Source organism: Jaculus jaculus, chromosome 1 (assembly GCF_020740685.1).
Source record: "Jaculus jaculus isolate mJacJac1 chromosome 1, mJacJac1.mat.Y.cur, whole genome shotgun sequence".
NCBI lineage: Eukaryota > Metazoa > Chordata > Mammalia > Rodentia > Dipodidae > Jaculus > Jaculus jaculus.
Window position 1 is genome coordinate 35,114,757 of NC_059102.1, and position 24,796 is coordinate 35,139,552.

Consider the following 24,796-nt stretch of genomic DNA (forward strand, 5'->3'; position numbering starts at 1 on the left):
GCTAGGACAAAAGGGAATGATAAGAGTAGAGCCAAGAATGAAGATTTAGAATAGTGGCCAGGTGTGGTGGTGCACACTTTTAATCCCAGCACTCAGAAGGCAGAGGTAGGAGGATCACTGTGAGTTCAAGTCCAACCTAGACTGCCTCCTCAATTCCAGTTAAGCCTTAACTGGAGCCAGATTCTATCTCCAAAAATAAATAAATAAATTTTTAAAAAGCAGAATTAGGATAGTTAAGAGATTTCCAGCCCATGTCCCAAAACATCTAGATGTAGATTGAATAGTCTCAGAGCAAGAAACATGATGGGCACACCACTGTGTAAAACTGCCTAGTTTCAATTCAAACAGAAATTGGAACAAAGGAGTTGACCTTACTAGCATCCAACTAGATCCAGTATGATATTCAATAACAGTAACTTCATAATCCTCTGATAATGTGCTGTGAAAGGCCTCTCTTTAGAAAGTTACCCCTTATAAGACGTCTACACATCCTGCCCATCAAATTCTTTATCTCCTGTCCAGCCTAGGAGTAGGCAATTCAAGTAATTCTGCCTGTCCTTCAAGTTTCTATAGTGCCTGCTTTCAGATGGAAATGTTCTCAGTGAAATATTTTCATGCTCTATACAAAGATTATATGTCTACATATATTTATGGTTGAGTCAATGTCAACTTCAAATCTGGTTCAAATGTTTGGAAGTGCTATAACCATCTTACTACTATGAGAGGAGAAAAATATCACCTGAGTGTGGCAGACAGGTATGAAAGAAGTTGGAGGACCAGCTTATGAAATCCTTAAAACTCTATTAGTCATTATTCTCACTAATTCTGTACACACCCCACTTGAAAAGCTCTTGTTTACAAAATACTAATCACCTTGTGGGTTTCTTTTCTTTTCTTTTCTTTTCTTTTTTTTTTTTTTTTGAGGTGGGGTGTCACACTAGCCCAGGCTTATCTGGAACTCACTAGGCAGTCTCAGACTGGCATTGAACTCACAGAAATCCTCCTCTTTCTGCCTCCCAAGTGCTGGGATAAAAGGTATGTGCCATAACACCTTGGAAATCTCCCTGGGTTTTTTTTTTTTTTAATCATTTCTCAGAAGAGACCCCTTTTCCTACTAACTGTTTTTCCTTGTCCTTAGCCTAAACTGTTTTGAGATATTCAGGCATTCTGCTGTCTCTTAGCATGGCCATGCTCAAGGGCTCTCTGCAGCTCAGAGCCAGGAGAGAAAGGGATCCACGTCTCAGGTTGGACAAGGTCTCTGATTTTGGCAAGTGTTTCCTTCTGTTTCACTTCGAAGCTGACCCCTACCCTGCTTATGAATCACACCCTGTATGCTAACTCTCACCTGAGGATTGACCAGAAGTCCACTTGTTTTTTTATGAATTTTTAAAAAAAAACTTAATAAATTCAATTTTAAATGACATTTTGTCCCATGAAAAACATTTCCTCAGTCACCGTGTTAGTGTTCACAAAAGGCATAATACACACCTCTAGACAAGGAAAGGATCGTCCAGAAGTCCACTCTTTAAGGTAAGAAATGCTACCTTTTCCTTTCCTCCAGCAAAGTATGAGCTGAAAATAATTAACAGAAGACTTCTGCACATGTTTTGATGTACCTCTAGCTTTAGTGCACTACTTTGAAGCCCACAGTAGATCAAATACTGAGAGTGTATCTGGTACAATGATCCTTCCTTACTTTCAGGTATCCAGAAACTTGTGACGTCTTGGGTAGTTGGACACAGAACAATGTCTCATGAGCTGTTTCTGTGAGAAGTAATGAAAGAAGGAAGAAAGGTATTTATGGGGACAAAGCATAGGGAAATAGAATGGAAGAAAGAGAAGTCTATGAGCTGAGCATTATGGAAGGGAGTTGACATTTAATCCTAAAGCAGTTTCCAAGAATACTGTATTAGAATGAATTAGGGTCATCATCTATGGTATCCAGATAGCATTATTCAGTAGTTAATCAACAGAACATTAAAGTGGCTTTTGTACAGGAACCCAGGAGCCTTCAACTCATCCACTCTTGTAGCTTCCATCTCCAGTTCTTTTAATCCTGGCCAAGACGGAGGCCGAGGATACCTTCTTCCGGTCGTAAGCCAGACCGATGGCCGCCATGCAGTCGATGAAGAAGGTGGTGAAGTTGATGTGCCAGCGGTACTCACTGGCGGAGTAGTCCTGGGGGAAGGCGTGGTGGTAGTTGTGGAAGCCCTCCCCTGGAACGGAAGAAGGAGAGCAGTTAGGGGCTCCGTGGATGGCTGCCCCATCTCTGCACACCTCTTCCCTAGCGGGTACCTCGCACTTGGAAGAACCCTAATCCAATTGAGGAAATAGACGAACTCACTCACTGTCTTCTGCTCTGCTGTCCTCAGAGACACCTCAAGAAATGCATGAACAGATCCTGTCACTGCAGTAGTCAGAGAGTCTTTGTCAGAGGACAAGAGGATGAGAGGGATACTGGTTCTGCTGGGAAAGGATTTTATACCAGACAATACCAGTTCTTCAGTGAGTGTGGGCCTGAGAACTTAGAAGATCTGTCCATGGGTGCATGTGTTTTGGAAAAGGAAGGGAAAGAAGGAAAATTGTAGCTGTGCTTCTTTCAAGTCCAGTTGGCAGCATGCCTTTCTCCAGGCACGCAGCCCTCTGGAAGGGTGAGAGGTCCAGTAGGCTGGGCAGCAGCAGCCAAACGACAGTGGAATAGTCCAGCCTGCAGCAGGAGCTCCCTCAGCCACTCCTGGTGCACAGAGGACTGCTCTGGACACACTAATTCTCTAATGTTTGGCCTTGGGATAGAATTCTGAAAACAACTTCTGATGCTTTACTGGATGGAGGAAAATTTAAAAAATCCTAGCTAGACTCATGACAATGTCACTTTCTGTAGTAGGTTAAGTGTCCCCCCGCCATTTTTTTTTTTCAAGGCAGGGTCTCACTGTAGCTCTGGCTGACTTGGAATTCACGATGTAGTCTCAGTGTGACCTTGAACTCATGGCAATCCTCCTAAGTCAGCCTCCCGAGCAGTGGGGTTAAAGGTGTGTACAACCATGCCTGGATCCATTTTTGTTTGGTAAAAAAAAATGTTTAATTAATTTACAAGCAAGGAAGAGGGTGGGAGAAAACAGCAAGCAAGCCAGGGACCCTAGCCATTGCAAACTATCTCCAGATGTATGTGCCACCTGTATATCTGTCTTTACATGGGTACTAGGGAATCACACCTGGATCCTCAGGCTTTGCCGGCAAGTGCTTTATCTGCTGAACCATCTCTCTAGCCCTGTACCCCAACTCTTGATGTGACTTTTCTTTTTGCATTGATTCTAACACTACTGATAATTTTCAGGTTGGGTAAAGAACACATGTCACTGGACCCTTGAAGATAAAGGAATTCTCAGGTAGATTCGAAATGATTTTGAAAACAAGCCAAGCAAATGTCTTCAACCAGGACTTGTCAAGATGCACTGTTCTTCTGCCCACTGAGTTGTTCATGTGGTCATTTGTGCAACAGGTGACATTAGTCCAATGTCAGGAATGTTGACCTTGCTAACTTCCACACATTCTAAGGTTCTAAGTGATCACAGACTAGTTTTTTTTTTTTATCTGACATTTAAAATGACGTCATATGCATGCATAGAGAAGGGGTAGAACACGGGAGATGAGAGTCTGTGGGTAGTGACTGGGCAGCAGGAGACAGCCCCCGAGAGCTGCAGGGACTGGTGAGCTGTGTCAGAGAGAGCATAAGCCTGTGACTGTGAGAGAGGGAAGTCATGAAGCCTGCAAGATGTTTTATAGCACAGAACAGCTTGAGGATAGGCAAAGGTGAGATAAGAGGGACATAAGGCTGGGGGTCACTTTGAACTCATAAGGACACTGGAGTTGGGGAAAGTCAGCACATACACTTTAGCTGAAAACAGGATGCATTTCAGTCCATGTTATTACATTTCTATGAAAAGCTCAGAATTTTACAATATCAGTGATTTTTTTTCTTTTTTCAAACATGGGTCAGGGTAAGAACATGTTCAATAGTAGAAGGTGTCTTTTAGCAGAACAAAGTGATGAATAAAAAGATGCTTTCATAGTCACACAGTTAAAAAAAAAACTAAACCAAGTAACATGTTTTTCTACATTTTATATAGAATGGTTACATATAAAGTGCTAAGCTTATTGGCTTCTCCATTATCCTTATGATTCCGTTACGCATCACTGCCCCAGGTAAAATGCATCCTAATTCAGAGGTGATAGGGAACAGAAAATGTAAGATGGTTCAGTATACATAGTACTGCTCATGTTTGGATCCTGGAATGAAACACAGTGTTATTTCCCACCACCTCACATCACCTAAGACTCGTCGGACACTCCTACTTGATTGCTAATGCAGTAAAAGTAATTTTACAGCTGGACACCTGAAATAAAATGGTCATAAAATGGTTCAATCTGTTCTCCTTGGCTGTTAAGCTAGTACTCCTATTAACAAATCACTACCTGCACCCTTGCTATGGAGTACTGACTTACCCAAATTGGCCAATGAAACCAGGACCTGCTCTCGGGGATTGATATTCTTGTCGTAAGGGCGATATCCATAGAGGTGGGCAGCACTGTTCACCAGCCACATGGCATTGAGTGCTGCAGCATATCGGAGGAATGTGGCAACGAATAAGCTGTGTAGTAAAGTTTCACCCCAGAAATAGCAGGGTACCAGTGTGGGCAGGATGAAGCATATCAGCAGGACACCAGGCTTGTAGTACCTGTGGAGAGATCACATGCTGCTCAGTGCAGAGACACAAACAAACCTGCGCTGTCCATACTGATTGGGCTGTGTGGTATCTTTTCTCCTTCACTGTGAGCACAAGGAGACTGAAACTAGCAGGAGGGAACAGTGGAACTTATTGAGGTCATACTGTTATCTTATTCTTTTTATTTGTTTCATTTTGTTTATTTGAGGTAGGGTTTCACTCTAGCCCAGGCTGACCTGGAATCACTCTGTAGTGCTAGGCTGGCCTTGAACTCATAGTGATCATCCTACCTCTGCCTCCCAAGTGCTAGTATTAAAGGCTTATACCACCAGGCCTGCCTATCTTATTCTTTAGATGAGGCAATGTATATGCAATATATGGCTTCCCTAGAATTGCCCTAGTAAGAATCAAAGGAGCAAGACATGTTTTTAATGTTTGGAGATTTTTTTAATACTTCTATTTGCCAGGCATGATGGCACACACCTTTAACCCCAGGACTTGGGAGGCAGAGGTAGGAGGATTGCCATGAGTTTGAGGCCTCCCTGAGACTACATAGTGAGTTCTAGGTTAGCCTTCGCTAGAGAGAAATCCTACCTTGAAAAGCAAAAACAAAAAAACAAAAAAACTTTTATTTACTTATTGTAAGCAATGACACACACACACACACACACACACACACACAGAGAGAGAGAGAGAGAGAGAGAGAGAGACAGAGACAGAGACAGAGACAGAGACAGAGACAGAGACAGAGAGACAGAGTCAGAGTCAGAGAGAGAATGGGATGGGTTCACCAAGGCATCTTGTCACCAAAAATGAATTCCAGAAGCATGTTCCACTTTGTGTGCATCCTGTATACCTTGGTTCTGGGAAATCAAACTGAGATTGTCAGGCTTTGTAGACAAGTGCCTTAACTGCTGAGCCATCTCTACAGCCTCCGAGATGGATTTTTTTTTAATCTCATTTATTTTTTTTTAATTTGATTTATTAGTTTTCTTTTCATCAAATACAGGCAGTTTGGTACCATTGTTTAGGCTCATCTATGATGTACCCCCTCCCATTAGACCCTCCTTGTTGATGTAAATGTAAATGGGTCGTGCATTGTGGAGTTAGTCCCCTGTTATTGTTATGCTAAATGTCTCTGCAAATCATGACCCAACATGTGACTCTGATATTCTTTCTGCCCCCTCTTCCGCAAAATTTCCCTGAGCCATGTTGGGTTCATTTTTGGTCTGCTTCAGTGCTGAGGTGTTGGGGGCCTCTGAGGCTCTGGCTCTCTGATTTGGTAGGAGTTGATTTTTCTCTGCGTTGGTCTCCTTCCCGTTTGTGCTGGTATCCGGTTCACAGGAAAACATCACCCTTGCTTGTTTCACCAATTGTCCTTAGTTTCAGTTGGGCCCCTTTTGAGGTATGTTGGGGCAGCTCTCCGAGATAGGTTTTTATTAGCATATAAAGCACTTAAGAGAAGGAAAGAGGAGAGTACAGAGTGCTCCTGTCCATGAGATGCCAGGACTGAGGTAAAGCCCACCTAGAGACCCAGATCAGTGTCTATTATAGGGAACAGTGATTTGAAATAGATCTGTGATAATAAATTCATCATTTATATTTCCAAGAGCAATGAACCATGTTAATGGACCAGACCAGGATACAATCACAAACTCATCAGCTGAGGTCTGTTGCCTAGGCTGTTCTCCATCTCTTTGGGCTCCTTTCTCTTGCCCATCAGGGTCTTTGCCCAAGTGTGTGGCAAGCGGCATGGATCTGCTTTCTCCTGTTACTCCCTAGTTCTTTGGTCTGCCTTTCCTCAGGAGGCACACTGAGTGTCACTGGCCCCCTGCAAGTCTCTGTCCTTCTGGAGACTTTGTGTCTCTATCTGGGCTCATATAGAGGAGGCCATTGGCATGCCAAGGGAAGTGATTGACATCTCTTCAGGAGTCATATCTTCAACTTTTAAGGTGCTGACATTGCCTGAATCAGCTCCTTCCCCCTCCACTTTTGCCTCTGCTTTCCTAGCCCAGGCCTTCCCTATCTTCTACCTTGTTTACCTGCTTATTGAGAATTAATTGCAGGTCACTGAGACATCAAGCTTCTACTAGTTAGGATAGAAGTGTTCTATGTGTCGACTAGCTGTCAGGAGACTGGAAGGAACAACACAGCCTATTGAGGGAGAAATGTCATCAGTACTTTTAATTAGCAGTGGATGCTGCAAGCATTATGGCTGGCTAGTCAGGTCAAATATATACCAACTCTTTTTTTTTTTAAATTTTTTGAGGTAGGGTCTCACTCTAGCCCAGGCTGACCTGGAATTCACTATGTAGTCCCAGGGTAGCCTTGAACTCATGGCAATCCTCTTACCTTTGCCTCCCAAGTGCTGGGATTAAAGGCATGTGCCACCCTGCCCAGCCCAACTCTTGCAGTAATAGCATGTCTCTTATGAGAAAACCACCTGCTCTCTGATTGCACTTGAGGCCACTCCATAGGATGGAATTCCTTCCTGGTACTGAAAACCTAATCAAAAGCTTATGCCTTTGGAGGTCATAAGCCTTAGGGGGTTATTACTACTATTGCCTGGCTGAATGAATATATTATGCCCACTAAACTGCACTGTAAATAATTATGTTACTGTCCATACACCATTGCTACTCTCATTTCAGTTGTGATTAAAGAGGCTTCTCTTTATAGGTGTAAATAATGAGTTCTTAAATACTGTCTTCCAAACACAAAGTGCCCTTTGATATTCATGGCCGGAGAGAAGCTGATGTTACCTATACAAGACCTCCATAATAGTAGAAAAATAAACGAACATCAAAATAGAAGAGAAACTAGTTAGAAAGAAGGGATTCAGTGGGGAGCAGATTTGGAAGGGGAAAAGCAAGAGTGGTGGGAAAGGATTATAATCATGATATGTTGTTTATATTTATGAAAGTTATTAATAAAAACTTTAAAAAACAGTTGAATAAAAACTGAGGCTAGAGAGATGGCTTAGGCTCAGCAGTTAAAGTGCAAATTCTCCAGTACCCTCATAAAGCCAGATGCACAAGCGGCAAATGCGTCTTCAGTTCATTTGCAGTGCCAGGAGGCTCCAAGATTCCCACATTCTCTCTCTCCCATTTCCCATGAATAAATAACTAAGATATTTTTAAAAGAAAACCTTTAAAAACAAGAATCAAGCAGTGGTTGCTTTCAGCGGTCCTGAGAGCCGGCTCTAAAGCCACCTTCGACTGCCTCATGTCGCCAGTGCAGCCACTGGTAGTTCTCTGCCCAACTGTGGTAACTTCACTCCGGGCCTAAGCCGGTCCCTGCATGGCATCAGTCCCTTTTATGTCACACCCTTACTTCAAGAAGGAGTTTGCTTCTGAATATATGCAGAGCATCTCATATAAACAAGTTTGTTTTGTGTTTTGGTTTTTGAGGTAGGATCTGTCTCTAGCGCAGGTTGACCGAGGCTTGTCAGCTTGCATGTTGTGAGTTTACTGTGCTTGTCCACACGCAAATTTGAAAAATCACTATTTGCTGGTTGTTTCTGATGATACTTCTGAAAACGTTTTCCCTCCTCAGAGATGCCACAGTGGTTAAAGTTACTTGTATGCCCCAGTATGGATTCCCTAGTACCTGCATAAAGGCAGATGCACAAAGTGGCTCATGTGTCTGGAGTTCATTTTCAGTGGCAGGTGACCTTGGTTTTTCCATTCTTTCTCTCTCTGTCTCATAAAAAAATAAAAATAAGCCGGGCGTGGTGGCACAGGCCTTTAATCCCAGCACTCGGGAGGCAGAAGTAGGAGGATCCCCGTGGAGGACACCCTGAGGCTACATAGTGAATTCCAGGTTAGCCTGGGCTAGAGGCAAGCCCTACCTTGAAAAACCAAAATAAATAAAGAAAGAAATATAAAAATAAGACGACTTGACCATGAAAGCCTAGTATATCCCTCTGCTTTAAGTTGGTGTGCAGTATGAGAAATAAGGGGTCTCCCAATCCACAGTGCACGGGACCACATCCCCAGCTCCATCCTCCCTTCACTCACCTCCGCTGGAACATCACCAACCTCTCAGCTTTTAGGTCAGACAAGTTCACCAAACTTCCCTTCTCTTTGACGGCTGGGTGTTTGCGCATAAGCAGCCAACCCACGTGGGAGAAGAAAAAGCCCCGACGGGAATTGTGAGGATCCGCGTGGGTGTCTGCGAACTTGTGGTGGACGCGGTGATCTCGGGCCCACTCGTACACATCATTCTGGAGAGAGAGAGAAGAGGAGCTCAGGTCTGAGGAGAGATAACCTGGTGAGGGAATTCTAGTGCTCAGATGTCTGTAAGGGCCCAGGATTCTCAGTCTCACCTTACAAGCTACCAGGACTCTGGGTCCAACCGAGACAAGGGAGAGTTCCCTCTTCTGCACCCTTGCCCCTGAAGCTTATGTGGAAAAGCAGGTTAAAGGCCCAGCCCCAGCAATAGGACATTTGCTCTGTGGGAAGGGGGAGGTAAGACACCGGCTAGAGTTTCAAACACTGCAGTTCTTGGAGATATGACAGGGTCCTCACAGGTAAACAATCCTTCTCCACAGAGCCTCTGAGGCAGGTTGCATTGTGCTTTGTGGTAAAGGTTAATGTAGCTCCATCCTGATGCATTACTAGTGACAGGTCACCCAACTCAACAGCAAGGTCATCACATAACAAAAAACACGAACATTTTTCCAAAGGCCCTCAGAGCATGTCTGGGACTCTTTACAAATGTACCAGTGTGTCTCTTCATTATCTTTTGCAATGGACATGAAGAGCCTTTAGTCAATAATTGCTGGGGAAGAGGAGATTGTGCACTTGAGGTAAATACCTGAGATTGTGAAAAGACCAAGAGGACCAATTTGGTTTCTTGTTTTCCTCTTACTGAGGAGAGTTAGGAGGGTTTAAACAGATAGGAAATGGGTCAGGAGGAAGCAGATAGTCTATTAATGCAATTAACCACAGGGGCAGGATATCATAAAGACAGACTCTAGGAAAGAAAGAAAAAAAATAAAAAGGCCAGCAGTTTTATATGTCTTGAGGGAGGGGCTAATATGAGTGAGAGGAACACAGATCCCTCATTAACATGACAGGCAAGGGCGGAGAGAGACCAAACCCTATAAAACAGAGTCCCTAGCTGACTCAGACTGACTCCCAGTCCTGGCTGCTCTCCCAACCTTAAGGGTGGGGAGTTGCTTGCAATAAATTTTGCTCCTTCTGCTTTTACTGTCCTTTTGAGTCTACTTGTCTTCATTTCTGGAGTTTCCACAAATTTGTTACCTACACCTATAAAAGGACCCATGATTCCCAGACCATCAGGGAAGCATTTTTCTGGCAACATTATTATACTTTAAGTCACATTCAGCAAGTTATTCTGTCTCATTGCTAAAGGCTAACACCTATGAGAGTCCCCTTCCCCAACTACCTTCATTGTTTCTGTATTCTAACTATTTGTCTCAGTAAACTTCAATAGCTTGCTTACCCAGTCTTGCTGTCCCATGTAGGATTGAAGGAGGGCAGGAGACTGCTAGCTTCTTTTAGGTAGTTTCAGTTAGAAATTGAGACCCCAAGACATTTAGCAGCTGCACCTCACAATGCCACCTAGCCCTGGCACTCCATGGAACTCTGGGCCAGGATGGAAGCTGTGTCTGAGGTAGGGTTTCCCTCTGGCCCAGGCTGACCTGGAATTCACTGTGTAGTCTCAGGGTGGCCTCGAACTCACAGTGATCCTCCTACCTTCGGCTCCCAAGTGCTGTGATTAAAGGCATGTTCCACCATGCCCAGCTTTAATATCTGTTTAACAGCCTCAGTTTTTCTTAAATGAGCTTTATGAACTGCACTCCATGTGTTTGCAACTCTATTCCAGCCTTTCTCTAAAAACCTCAATTTCTTTTAAAAGGAATCCTGTAAACTATGCAGTGTTTTTCACATGAGAGCATGTGTCCTACTTCCCACTGTTTATAATTCTGCTCTAGCCACCCTTCCTAGACTCCAATGTCTCCTAATTAAACCAATTTGTGACATATCCTTCTTGAGTCCATCTTTATTAATTCTTTGTTCAAGGTAGGACAGAACCCAAAACTTAAGGTTCATAAATTCTGGGGGACCCCTCCAGAATCTCAAAATCCTGCATCAGGGTCATAAAGTTCATCTCTTTTATCTTTTAGGGACTCAGTTTCCTCATTTTTGAAATGGAGACTTTCCTCTTAAGATTGTTGTGAAGGTTTAGTGAGTTTGTCTGTAACACGTATGTCTAGCATGATGACCAGTATGTACTGGGCGTAGGCTAGTTTGTACTTTTTGCAATAACAGAGTTGCTAATCTGTGGTATATCACCACAAATCCTATTGAGGTACATTCCTAAGACAGTCACTCTAAAAGATGAATCTATTGTTCACTGACTGTCTAGGAAGCCAAGGTGGGGGCCTGCCAGGTAAGCCATGGTCCTTTATACTGAGCAACCACCACAGCCCACACAGTGATAACACAGGTACCTTAGGACCAAGAATGAGACTATACTTAGGGAGTCTTGCCTATGCACCACCCATGCCTCTTCCCAGTGCTGAGCCTGCCCTTGAGGAGACTGGACAGGGTGTCAGTTGTTCTGCTGGCTCCTCTCTGGGTGCTGATACCTTCACGCTACCTGAACCACTGATAGAGTGGAGACACAAGAGGTGAGCAGGTCTTGTCCCTTACCTGGAAAGCCATGGTGTTGGCAATAATGAGGAAGATTCTCAGGGGCAGCCGTGCTCTGTATGATCGATGGCTCCACAGGCGATGAGCCCCGGCTGTGACGCCTAACGTGCCGATTAAAAAGCAGCCAATTCCTGCCAAGAGAACACAGCAGGGAAGTCACCATCCACTGGGAATCCCACCAGGAGAAGCATGTGAGGCCTTGTTTTTTACTCCACAGTGATGGATAATTTTAAAGCCAAGAGAAGTGGGAGGGCAGGATGTTTGTTGAGAGGCACCAAGATGAACTGTCCTTTTAGAATCAGATCTTCATCAGGACAGTTGTAGCTTTGTGCCGTAAGTAACACGATGCGGTCTAAACTCAGACGGGTTTCATAAATCCAAAGGACTAAGTGGGGTGTCCCTGTTATGACTGTTTGGACAATGAGAGTGTGTCTGGACACAGGACATGAGAGAGGTCACTGAGGTCATCGTGGAGAAAGCAGGAGACAAAGAAATCCTCTGGTCCTTCAAGGTCTCTGAGGGAGAGGGCTAGCCTGTTGTTCTCTTGCTCTCAGCCAGACTAGGGGTTAAGGGAAGGAACAAGTCACTAGATAGAAGAATATCATTGTAATTCAGGGTTGTCTGGACTACTGCAGCAGGGGTGGCTGGGCTTACCCACCTAGCCTTGAGCCTGTGTACTCTGTGTACATCATAGTGGGTATTGCAGTCAGGTTCACATTGTTGATAGAAGTAATCCAACCAAGAGCAGCTTTTGTGGGGACAAAAAGGGTTTATTTTGGCTTACAGACTCTGTATAATGGCAGGGGAAAACAAGGGCGTGAGCAGTGGGTGGACATCACCCCCTTGCCAACATCAGGTGGACAACAGCAACAGGAGAGTGTGCCAAATACTGGCAAGGGAACACTGGCCATAATAGCAATAATCCTGCCCCCAACAATACATGGTCTCCAAGAGGCATTAATTCCCAAATCTCCATCAGCTGGGAAGCTAGCATTCAGAACACCTAAGTTTATGTGGGGACACCTAAATCAAACCACCACATTCTACCCCTGGCCTCCATAAACTGATAACCATCCATGATGTAAACTGCAATGCATTCAGTCCAACTTCAAACATCCCCATAGTATTTTTATTAAATTTTTTGTTTGTTTGTTTGTTTTTATTTATTTGAGAGTGACAGACAGAGGGAAGGAGGCAGAGAGAGAATGGGCACACCAGGACTTCCAGCCACTGCAAAAGAACTCCAGACTCATGCGCCCACGTGTGTATCTGGCTAACATGGGTCTTGGGGAATCAAGCCTCAAACTGGGATCCTTAGGCTTCACAGGCAAGTGCTTAATCACTAAGCCATCTCTCCAGCCCATCCCCATAGTTTTTATCAACCCCAGTGATATTCAAACATTCCCATAATACAAGCTCTGTTAACTGAGCCATAATACAAAAAAAAAAAAAAAAAATCCCCCCAAACCCATAATGGCGCAAACATCCAAAGTGCAAAAGTTAGCACTGCACATAGAAAAGAAATATTCAACCAATACAAGATTTAAATAGGGCAAACATCAAACTCTGTAGCTCCAACTTCAACAAATCTAGTCAGTGACAAATCTCATAGTTCTAACCAGCAACAACTCTCTAGAGTTCAAATTCTGCCCCTCCATAGGCTACTCACAGTCATGGAAAACTTTATCTAGACTGGCAGCTCTCCTTAGCAGCCATCTTGTGGTTCTGGCATCTCCACTGGGTGTCCACTGCAAATCATGGTTCATCCCCATGGCTCCATCAGGTCTTCATGCAGGCATCCACCAAACCTGCTACACAGTAACCATGGCCATTTCCAAAACACAAGATGAAGTTACAAATTCAATGACCCTCTCTTTCCTGCATTTCTATAGTCCATAGTATCAGGATGGGTGCCAATTTGTTAAATCAGGCGGGGGGGGGAGGTAATGCAAACTTTGAAGAACAGGACACTCCTTCAACATTCAGACCTCTTCAAAAGACTACACTCTTTCTATTGTCCTAATGCAGGTCAGCTGGCCAAATCTCAGTGGTTGTAATCTCTCAATTACAGCTGAACAGGCAGCAGTTTCAGCCTAAAGATTTCTTTCTGCGCTATTTCCCTCTACTCACACCAGTGCATTGATATGCAAAGCAATCATGCACAAATTTTCAAGACACAGGCATAACAGCAAGCCTCTCACACAAACTGCTTCTAGCCCAGACCATGAAAGGCTCTTTCTCACCAACATAAGGCAAACATCAAAGTCCTTAGTTCTTACATTCAGGTCTTTCAATTCTGACCTGAATAGTCCATCAAGCTGTACTTACAGCACTGCAAAGTATCTCTTAAGCCAAGGTTTCAAATTCTTCCACATTCCTCTTGAAAATCAGCTCCAAAAGGCCAAAGCCACACTATCAGTTGTCTTGCATCAATCCCACTCCTTGTTACCTACATTACTATTGCAGCCAGGTTTGCATTATTGGCAGAAATCACCTAACCAAGAGCAGCTTGTGGGAAAAAAGTGTTAATTTTGGCTTATAGACTTGAGGGGAAGCTCCAGAATGGTAGGGGGAAATGACAGCATGAGCAGAGGGTGGATATCACCCTCTCATCAATATCAGGTAGACAACAGGAACAGGAGAGTGTGCCCAACACTGGAAAGGGTCACTGGCTATAATATCCATAATCCTGCCCAAGAATACACTGCTTCCAAGAGGTGTTAATTCCCACATCTCCATCAGCTGGGAATCTAGCATTCAGAACACCTAAGTTTATGGGGGCATCTGGATCAAAGCACCACAGTGGGAATCTTGCTAGCTCTCTGGGAGAGGAAAACACTGGAGTATGTACTGATGTAGAGGCTATAGTTCCAGATATAACGTCATCTTCTTTACAGTTCAGTGAGTGTCTGTTTTTCCCTGAATGCTATCATCCTTTGGACTCTGAGATCTTGTAGTTTTGAATATTTGAATGGCCTCATAATGTCCCAGACACAATACATAGATATGGAGATAAATTCTAAATTCCCAGCAACTAAGCAAGCCAAAAGGCAGGTTGGGGAATAAGCTGTTTCCACTGTACCAGTTACCATTTTCATTGTGCCTGGGCAGTATTCCACCTATCAACTTTGACTTCCTTTGCTCTTTCCTTTGATTTGGAGGATCCCAACATCCACCAGCCAGGACATTCTGACGAAGAGCAACCAGATCAATCTGGCCACTGGTCAATTACAGAAGTCTCAAATTTTAGGAGATCCTGAGAGCATGGGTCTGTGGCTATTTACCAGCAGGACATTTCACTAGGATAACAGGCAACCTGGTCAGGGGAGGTCAGTCCTGAACATAGTTATTTAACAAGAGAAAGCTATTTGATGGGGCTTAACAGGCTCTAAAAAAACCAATAGGAAATCAAAATCAGAATTGTCCCCTCTGTGTTGTCATGATTTGAGGGATTTGCCTTACGTGCTTAATCACCTCTGCTCCAGGAACTATAATCTCTGAATGGGCAGGTAAGAATCCATACATCAGAGAGGATGAAGGTTTATTCAGGATCACAATTGTGTGTGTAGTGTGATGCTCAGTTTTCTCTCAACAACTATTGTTTTCCTAGCTATACCATCTGTTCCCTGAAAAGTGCCAAGATCCCAGATTTCTCTGTAGTTACATCCCACTTTCAATCTAGAATCTTACTGTCAGCTAATTGTCGACAATGCTGAGGTTGGATCAAAGCTGGCATCTGCATCAGGGAGGTAAGCCCCAGAGTTACATATCTGTAGTCGCTGAAGTACTCAAGCCCCGTCACAGTGCTCTACAGTCCTGTGGGTTCAGACATTCCACCTATGATTTAACAGGGAAGGGCCTGTGGCAAGTATCCATGGGCAATGTTTCACTCCTAGGGAGCAACTGGAAAGGATTAATCCTCAAAGGCTATAGAGGATAGTTGAGGATGGAGACACCAAACATTGCACAAACTGTCTTGTGTTCTAAACACAGAGATTAAAATTTCCAAATTGCTTCCCCCACTCCTGCCTATTGCACCTGACCCTCTTCCTCATACAAAGGCCAGTAAGTGAGTATGTGGCCAAGGAAAGTTCTGGCCATGTTCCCTCTGAGCTGAGGTGAGGTCCAAGATGATGTGTAGATTCTAGCCATGCATTCTTCTTAACTTTTCAAATATTTTTATATATTTGCAGGCAGAAAGAATGAGGTGGGGGAGAGAGAAACGAAGGAGAACAGGCAATACTGGACTTTATACCACTGTAAACACACCTCAGATGCATGTACCACATTGTGCATCTGGCTCTACATGGGCATTGGGGAAAGAAACCCTGGCCACCAGGCTCTGCAAGCAAGTACATTTCCCTGCTGAGCAACCTCTATAGCCGGATGGCCATATTTGGTTTGGAATCTTCTCACATACAAGATCTGACCACTTCTAACCTGGAAAAGTCCCAGGGCTGCCAGAATCCTACAATTTCAGGAGAAAAGAAAGGGCTGTGGGCAAAGCTAAAGTCCTCAGCAGATATCCAAGGAAGAGTCCATGAGATTCATGCTGAAAGTGGCCCTGACACACCAGCTTTTCAAGCAAATGCAATGTCATCTTAAGGGAACCGGGTCAAGAACCTGAGCATACTGGAGTCTGCTCTGACCCATATCCACTTTCTGTTAAGCAGACAGGTCAGTTCAAATAGATTAGTTCTCTGTCCTCCAAGGAAAAAATGTGAGTATTCGCAGTGGTAGATAAACAGCATGTCATAGAGTTAGCTTGAGAAGTGTGGTGGATTGATTTTATCCTCAGCCCTCAATGTTGTCATAGATGTTTCTTTAGGTTTGAGAACTCTTCCTAACATGATCTTCTGAACCCTGATGAAACTGAGTTGTCATCACTAAGTACCTGGAAAAACTGTGGCCCTGAGAAAGAGGATCTCCACAGTTGCATTCCCCTGGGACACCTGGAGCCCCTCCCAGATGAAGCTCCAAGGACCAGACCTTGAACCTATAAGTTTTCAGAGGTCTGGGACAGGGGTAGATAGTACCTGACCAGCCAGTCTTTCAATACAACTACCCTCCTAAAGAGCTGCCAGAAAGTACTCTCACCTGTCATGGCTGCAGAAAATTTCTCATTGTTTTCTCCAAAACCCCTTGCTCATTGCCCCTCACAATGGAGCTCCTGGCCCTAGGTGTGCAGAGCTTCCTGCTTCTTTCTCATGATTCAACTTCAGAAGCAAGAAGCAGCCATCAAGCCACCCCCAGGGATGTCTGAGGAGCTGAGCTAGGGAAGGTCAGGGGCAGTGGCAACTGTTTCCCTCAATATTGCAGTTTGAGGGCCAGGGCTGATCATGATACTATTTCTAGACTTGTATATCCCTGCCAAGGAGGGATAGGGATCCAACAGGAAAGACTGGCATTAGAAGCTTGAGGGTTCATAGTATTCCAAAGCCTCAAGACAGAGGAGCTGGCTGGGTAGGGAATGACATATGAAATGATTCTGCATCCTTATTTCATTCTAAGGACATTTTGCTGACTGACATGTGCTGCACCCTGGAGACCTACCTGGAGACACACACCTGTGCCCCTGGGGTTGTATAGGAGCCAGCTTCATCTTCCTCCAGGTCACACAAACCTGGTCTGTTCAGGGTCAATGCCGAGTAGCTTTTGTTAATTCCCTTTCTATTCCTCCCTCTCAGAAGAGCTCTCTCCCAGTCTCTCATTGCTTTGTCCACTAGGCTCATTTCCCAACACAGCCAGTTTGTTAGTAATCACTGAGAAAAGTCTGGGTAAGCTGGAGAGATGGAAGGAGACAGAGAGAAACCACTGTCCAGGGTGAGTTACCAATTGGTTAGAGGACAGGGAGAAACCTCATGTACTGGCTCAGGCCAGTGGAATTGCTTACCCCAGAGCAAGGTATAGAGCTTGCAGATTGGAAGCAGTGTGATTCCATACAGGGCTCCCAGGTGCAGCAGAGCCATGAGGATGATGTTTCTCCAGACGTACTCCAGCTTGGGCGGGGGGCCCTCCTCATCCTGGTAGGTTGGGTCATGTGTATCATCTTTCATTTCAGGGCAGATGTCTTCTGAGTGGAGGGGCATGTTCGCCTCTTCTCTACCTTGTCCACTCTGCTGGCCCCAAGAGCGAGGCATTACCATGCTAGTGGTAGCATCATAGCCAGGGATCTGGGAGAAGAAGGCATGTAGAGTCAGGGGAACAGATGCATGGAGGCAGTGGAGGACATGGTAACACACACAGGAGGGAGGGAGAGGTGCAGACCCTGACCCAGGGTCTCTTGCTGCAGGAGGATGGGATAGAGCCACCTGGAGATGGGATGGGGCATGTACACATGAATTGATGATGAGACCTCCAAGTGAAGGGGCAGAAGGAGAGAGGGGTGAAAGGTTAGCCGCCCAAACAACACACAAAGAAAACACATGTTTATATAGAAAGGTTCTGGCTGTACAGTCTTCTTTGAAGCTCTAGAAATGAAAGTTGCAGAATGAAAAGACAATGTGCGCCCCACTCCCCTCACCATATGGAAGCCATACGAATATGAAAAGAGGTCCAGGGTGTCTCTGTAGCTCCCACCTCTTGTCCTCACCAAACAGTCACCAGAAGCCCAACTGGTGCCAACGACCCCATGCAGTGGAGGTCACCAGTGCAAAGCTGACCTGTTGTGACAAGTGATTCTGGTTCAGCATCATCTCTCTGGGAAGCTGAGGTCCTGTTCCCAACAATAAGATACAGCGTAGATTTCAGGACTGCCAAAACTGAGGTTGCAAAAACTGAGTCAGGAGGCCATTTGTGTCCTGTGCACCTCGCTGGCTCAGCCCTTCTGTGTGCAAATCTCTCCTGGCTTCGGATTTAAAGTGTTGATCTAGGGAATGTGTCCAGTATTTGCTCAAATATCCTTGGCACTGCCAACAAGGAGCAGAGTGAACTGAGGTTGCAATGTCAGTTTGAGGTAGGGAGAAGAGGAACACTGTACTTACCTCAGCTGAGGTCCTGAGATAACCCATACACTAATAGTGTACAACCTTTTTTCCATTTCTTGGTGTAATGTTAATGTTTTCTGAACTCTGGAGCATCTTTGACCAGGGAAATTTGCCACCTCATCTTTCTAGACCATTGGCATTGGGGATCTTCTGTTCCTTCTGCATACAACCCTTGGTGCCCTCCTGTCCCTCCTTTTACACAGATATTGTTTATGTAGCATCAACCACTGAGAAGTCATGAATATTGAGGCCACTTTGTGACTGGAAGACAGTGTTGTAAACATTCCTCCCCTTCTCTTGGCTCTTACATTCTTTCCACCACCTCTTCTGCACTGAACTCTGACCTTTGAAAGGTGTTATAGAGATGACTCACTTAGTGTTAAACATTACACTGTCAATTCTCACCACTTTGGCCTTTTGTTTTGTTTTGTTTTTCAAGGTAGGGTCTCACTGTAGCTCAGGCTGACCTGGAATTTACTCTGTCTTCTCAGGGTGGCCTCAAATTCATGGCAATCCTACCTGTGCCTCCTGAGTGCTGGGATTAAAGGTGTGTGCCACCATGGCCAGCTACACTTTGGCCATTTTTGAGCCACCCCAGTGGTCACTGCCATCTGAAATACAGCATTCTCTAACTAAAATGAGAGTAGTATTAAGATATGGTCATAAACATAAGTGTTTAGAAGGCAGTTTGGTGGGAATAATATAACCATTTAGCCAGATATCAGTAGTAGTTTCTTCCCTGAGGCCTGTGACCTTCCCAGTCAGTACTAGACATGAATTTCCCTTCATGGAGCAGTTATCAAATCCAATAAGAGAGTAGTTGCCCTCCCCCATAACAGACATGACACCATTGCACCAGTTGGCACATTTCACCTGGCTGGCTAGCTGTAAAGCTTTCAGGGTCCACTACTCTATTAATGATCTTTCTCTTTCCAAAGCCTACATAGATCTTTACAGCATCCTGACATCTAGTTAATAGGGAGAAGGCTTCCAGGTTTGCTCCAGCTTGATTTCTCAGTGACCTGCAGCCCAAGCATGTGAAGTCTTCTGGAATAGATTCTTACCAACTATCTAGCTAAAGTGGGCAACCAAGAGTCTTGGCAATATTCTGTAATGGTTTGGGGCCATTAGTGGCCCTGTTAGGACTGCCTTCACTGTATTCTAAATGTTTTGGTAAGTGTGTTCTCATTATCATTTGACTGTATGATTTTTAAAAAATATTTTTTATTTATTTATTTGAGAAAGTGAGAGAGAGAGAGAGAGGATAATGGGTGTGCCAGGGCCTCCAACCACTGCAAAGGAACTCCAGACTCATGTGCCCCCTTGTGCACGTGGCTTACATGGGTCCTGGATGATCAAGTCAGGATTCTTTGCAGGCAAATGCCTGAACCACTAAGCCATCTCTCCAGCCCAGATTTATGAATTTTTTGATTATTTCATTGACCCATTCATCATTTAGTAGTGTATTATTTATTTCCACAATTTTGTATATGGTCAATAAATTTCTTGCTGCTGATTTTAATCTCATTTGATCATATAGAGTGCAAGGAATTATTTCAATTTTCCTATATTTGTTAAAGTTGGTTTTGTGTAATAATACAGGGTCCATTTAATTTTATTTTTTTTCTAAATTTTTGTTCATTTTTTATTCATTTATTTGAGAGCAACAGACATAGAGAGAAAGACAGATAGAGGGAGAGAGAGAGAATGGGCGCGCCAGGACTTCCAGCCTCTGCAAACGAACTCCAGACGCGTGCGCCCCCTTGTGCATCTGGCTAACGTGGGACCTGGGGAACCGAGCCTCGAACCGGGGTCCTTAGGCTTCACAGGCATGCGCTTAACCACTAAGCCATCTCTCCAGCCCTGTGATCTTAATTCTAATATTGTTTGTTTCATGAAGTTGGGAGCCCCATATATATATGTTTAGGATTGTAATGTCCTCCTGCTGGAGTGTTCCTTTAGTCAGTATAAAGTGACCTTCTTTATCTTTCAAAACTAATGTTCATTTGAAGTCTATCCTATGAGAGATTAGTATAATGACACCTGTTTGTTTCTAGGCCCATTTGCTTAAGACACCATTTTCTAACCTTTCACCCTAAGGTACTGTCCATTTTTCATGGAAAGATGTTTCTCTTGGAGGCAACAAAGGGAAGGATCCTGCTTTTTTAACTCACTGTGCAAACTTATGTCTTTTGTTTAGGGAATTGAGGTCATTGATATTAAGAGTTATTATTGAAAAGTGTGTGTTTATTCTTGCTATTCTTGTTGTTTTGTAGTTCAAATTTATCCTTTACTCTCTAGTATTAACTATTATTTGAGTATGGTTTACTTTTTCCTGGTTCCTTATGTGTGTTCTTTTCTTTCTTTTCTACATGGAGGATCCTTTGAAATATTTTATGGAGAGCTAGCTAGTTTAGTGTTCATATATTCCTTTAGCCTGCCTTTGTTGTGGAATATTCTTAATTGTCAATCTGTTTGGGTGGATAGTGTTGCAGTTAGGTTCACATTGCTGGCAGAAGTCACCTGACCAAGGAAAAGGTTTATTCTGGCTTACAGACTTGAGAGAATGCTCCACAATGGCAGGGCAGGTGCCGACATGAGCACAGCATGGACATCACCCCTAGCCAACATAAGGTGGACAACAGGAACAGGAGTGTGTGCCAAATAGCGGTAAGGGGACACTGGCTATAATATCCATAAGTCCACCCCCAATAATACAGTGCTTTCAAGAGGCATTAATTCCCAAATCTCCAGTCAGCTGGGAACGTAGAATTCAGAACACCTAACTTTATGGGGGATACCTGAATCAAACCACTACAAAGAGCTTTGCACTATAAAGTAATCTTGGTTGACCATTGTTATCTTTCAGAACTTGGAATACATCATTCCAAGCCATTCTGGCTTTTGAAGTTTGTTTTGAGTAATTTGCTGTTATCCTGATGGATTTGCCTTTGTATATGACTTGATCTTGCTCCCTAACTGCTTTCAATATATTTTCTTTGGTTTGTATGTTTTGTAGTTTAATTATAATGTGTCAGTCAGGGGCTCTTTCCTGATTTTGTCCAACTTGGCATTCTAAAGGCTGTCTGTATCTGCATTGGCATCACTTTCCCTATTTAGGAGAAGTTTTCTTCTTTGATTTTGTTGAAAATACTTGCTATGCCTTTGTAGTGAAATACTTCCCCTTCTACTATCCCCTGAATTCTTATGTTTGATCACTTCATAGTGTCCCGAATGTTTTGAAATTCCCATTCATGCCTTCCCATTAATTAGGTTGTCTTTCTCTTTGTTAGACTGTATCTGATCTGCCACCTGGTCTTCTAATTATATATTTTGTCTTCTCCTTGATCCATTCTACTGGTGAAACTTTCTACAGAGTTTTCTATTTGACTTATGTGTTGTTCATTTCTAATATTTCTGATTGGTATTTTTCATTATATTTTTAATTTTTTAAAATTATTTTTCTATTCAGCAAATACAGGCAGTTTGGTACCATTATTAGGCTCATCTGTGACCTACCCCCTCCCCATTGGCCCCTCCTTGTTGAGGCATATGGGTCATGCATTGTGGAGTTAGCCCACAATTATTGGTACAATAAATATCTCTGCATATCATGACCCAACATGTGGCTCTGACATTCTTTCCACCTCCTCTTCTGCAAAATTTTCCTGAGCCATATTGGTTTCATTTTTGGTCTGCTTCAGTGATGAGGTGTTGGGGGCCTCTGGGGCTCTGGCTCTGTGATTTGGTAGGAGTTGATTTTTCTCTGTGTTGGTCTCCTTCCCCCTTGTGCTGGTATTCGGTTCATCAGGAAAACATCACCCTTGCTTGTTTTGCCAATTTTCCTTAGTTGCAGCTGGGGCCCTTTTGAGGCATGATGGGGTGGCTCTCTCCTTAGGATCTGCATCTCTCTGAAAGAGAGAAGCAGATTCTCCAACTATTTCCTTACTCATGTCTTGTATTAACCTCTTTATTTCACTAAACTGGTTTCTTTTTGTTTTTTCCTTCTGGAGTTTGTTTTCTTATTAGAGGTTTCTTTTTACATAGATGTAATTTTTTTTGAAATCTTTGTCAGGAATTTCATCTAAAATAGTCTCACTGGGGGTAATTTCTGATGGATTTAAAATTTTTGGCAGGATTGTTTTATCTTTGAGTTTTCATGTTCCTTGTATTACAAGGTATAAAGTTTTATAACTTGAGTTAGTTTGATGTTTGGGTTTTCTAATTATCTTCAGTTTTCTTAGCCATGTAAATCCTATCTTCATGTTAGGAGTTTAAGGTGTAAAGTATAGTTCTTATACTCCAAGAAAATAGCAGATGTGACCCTAGGTCAGTTTTCCTGATATTCAAGTAGTCTAGTAGAATGGGCAGAGCAATTTATTGGCAAATTCTCAAATTCAACTGAGCCATATACACATTCATTCCAAACCAGTACAGAGTGTTTATGCAAGAGTAGGGATCAAAACAAACAGATAGTCTAATAAAGCCAAAGTCCCTAAGGGCTTGTGTTGCCTCACACCCTTAATCTGTTTAGCTGGGAGGTTGAGATTTCTCATCTGAACTGGGTTTCAGGTCAGCCTTTGGCTGAGTCATATCCTGCCCCCAGTAATGGCAAAAGAAAAAGACAAAAGACTTATGAATCAGAAAACATCAAAGGCAACTAAAGTCAACCCCAAAATGCAGCTTATTTTAGAATGGTAAAGCCAACTAAGAATAAGTAACTCATAACCTGCCCTGACATGGAGAGAATTAGCACTTCCAGTGTAGGTCTATGTATTTGCCTGTCTGTAATTAAGCCCTGTTACCTTTTGGGATGGCTAATCTTACCAATGCTTAGTGCCCACCTCATTGCCTCTGTGTTGTGCTGTGGATCTCATGTTCTGATCAGCTATGTTGGATGCCCTCTAGCCAGGTGCTGAGTGAATGCTCTGGAGATTCGCTGCAGCCCTGGAAGTTGGGGATCAAAGACTGAAGTATGACCAGAGCTGCACTGGTGCTGCTCATCTGGCCCTGTCTGTGTTCTCCTTCAGCAGCTACGCAGCTTGTCCCTGCCGTCTTCCCCTTGAGTTTTCTTGACTTTGTAAGGAAGTTGGTATGAGTTGAAAATCCTTCCACCTGGTTTCTGGTTTCTGGTGGGCATGCAGACTGTGGTCACTGCATTAGTGGGATTCTGGCCCATTTCCTCCTTTCTGGAAGATCTTAGTTTCTCCTACTTCTCTGCAGTGGTTGATAATAACTTATGCACCTTCACTTTTTGGTAGAAGAGTATATATTCCTCTTTTTCTGCTTATTTCCTTCTGTAGTCTGCTTTGGCGTGGCTCCTATATCACTATGTTACCTGAAAGTCCTATAGCCCATTTTTTACTTGGGTTTTTTGATGTCTTTTTATTAATTTTTTTTTTTTTTGAGGTAGGGTCTCACTTTAGTTCATGCTGACCTGGAATTCACTATGTAGTCTCAGGGTGGCCTCGAACTCATGGTGATTCTCCTACCTCTGCTTCCCAAGTTCTGGGATTAAAGGCATGCACCACCATACATACCATAATTTAGTTTTTTGAGTTCTTAGAACATTATAGATACTAACATTTTGTCAGATGTATAGTTGAAAAAAATTCTCTCCCATTCAGTAGGCTGCCTCTTTGCTCTTTTCAAAGTGCCCTTTGTAGTACAAAAGCTTTTAGTATCATGAGGTCCCAATGGTTACTTGTCTTGCTCCCTGAATGACTGGGGCTCTAATAAGAAAGTCTTTGCCTGTATGTTGTTTTCCTTACTTTTTACTTTAGCAGTTTCAGAGTTTCAGGTCTGATATTAAGGCCTTTGATCCATCTGGACTTGATTCTTATGAATGAACAGACATACGGACCTATTTTCATTCTTCTATAGATAGATATTCGGTTTTCTCAGTACAATTTCTCAAGAGGGTATCTGTTCTCTAGTTAATATTTTTGTCAAAAATCATATGGCAGGCTGCAGAGATGGCTCAGTGGTTAAGGTGCTTGCCTGCCAAACCTAATGACCCAAGTTCAATTCCCCAGTAGCCACATAAGCCAGATGCACAGAGCTAAGCATATGTCTGGAATTCATTTTCAGGGGCTAGAGGCCCAGATGTGCTCAATTATCTCTCCCTCTTTCTGTCTCTGCTTGCAAATAAATTAATAAAAAACATTAACAAAACCCTGATGGCTATAGCTGCTTGGGTTTACATCTGGGTCAGACGACATTTCCTTACAGAACAGGTAACTTATAGGGTTGATTATGCCATACAATTGTCACCCTTATTGGGGCCATTGGGAGTGCCCTCCTCCCTCTTGGTACTTCTGCTCAGCTAGAAGAACTGAAAGCTCTTTTCAGGACACTAGAACTAAGCAAGCATCAGATGGTCAATATTTATACCATTTATAAA

At 43.5% G+C, this 24,796-nt stretch overlaps 1 protein-coding gene across 1 annotated transcript in view; it reads right to left on the reverse strand.

Annotated features, from left to right (window-relative positions):
- Nucleotides 1–2,016: 2,016 nt before the first annotated feature.
- LOC123460114 (acyl-CoA desaturase 1-like) overlaps nt 2,017–24,796 on the reverse strand; it is a 34,133-nt gene continuing 11,353 nt past the window's right edge. The window contains exons 3-7 of the mRNA XM_045147518.1: nt 17,301–17,580; nt 11,408–11,538; nt 8,744–8,949; nt 4,504–4,736; nt 2,017–2,216 (exon numbers count right to left, since the gene is read on the reverse strand). Coding sequence (XP_045003453.1) covers nt 2,017–2,216; nt 4,504–4,736; nt 8,744–8,949; nt 11,408–11,538; nt 17,301–17,580 — 1,050 coding nt within the window. The remainder of the gene's footprint in view (nt 2,217–4,503; nt 4,737–8,743; nt 8,950–11,407; nt 11,539–17,300; nt 17,581–24,796) is intronic.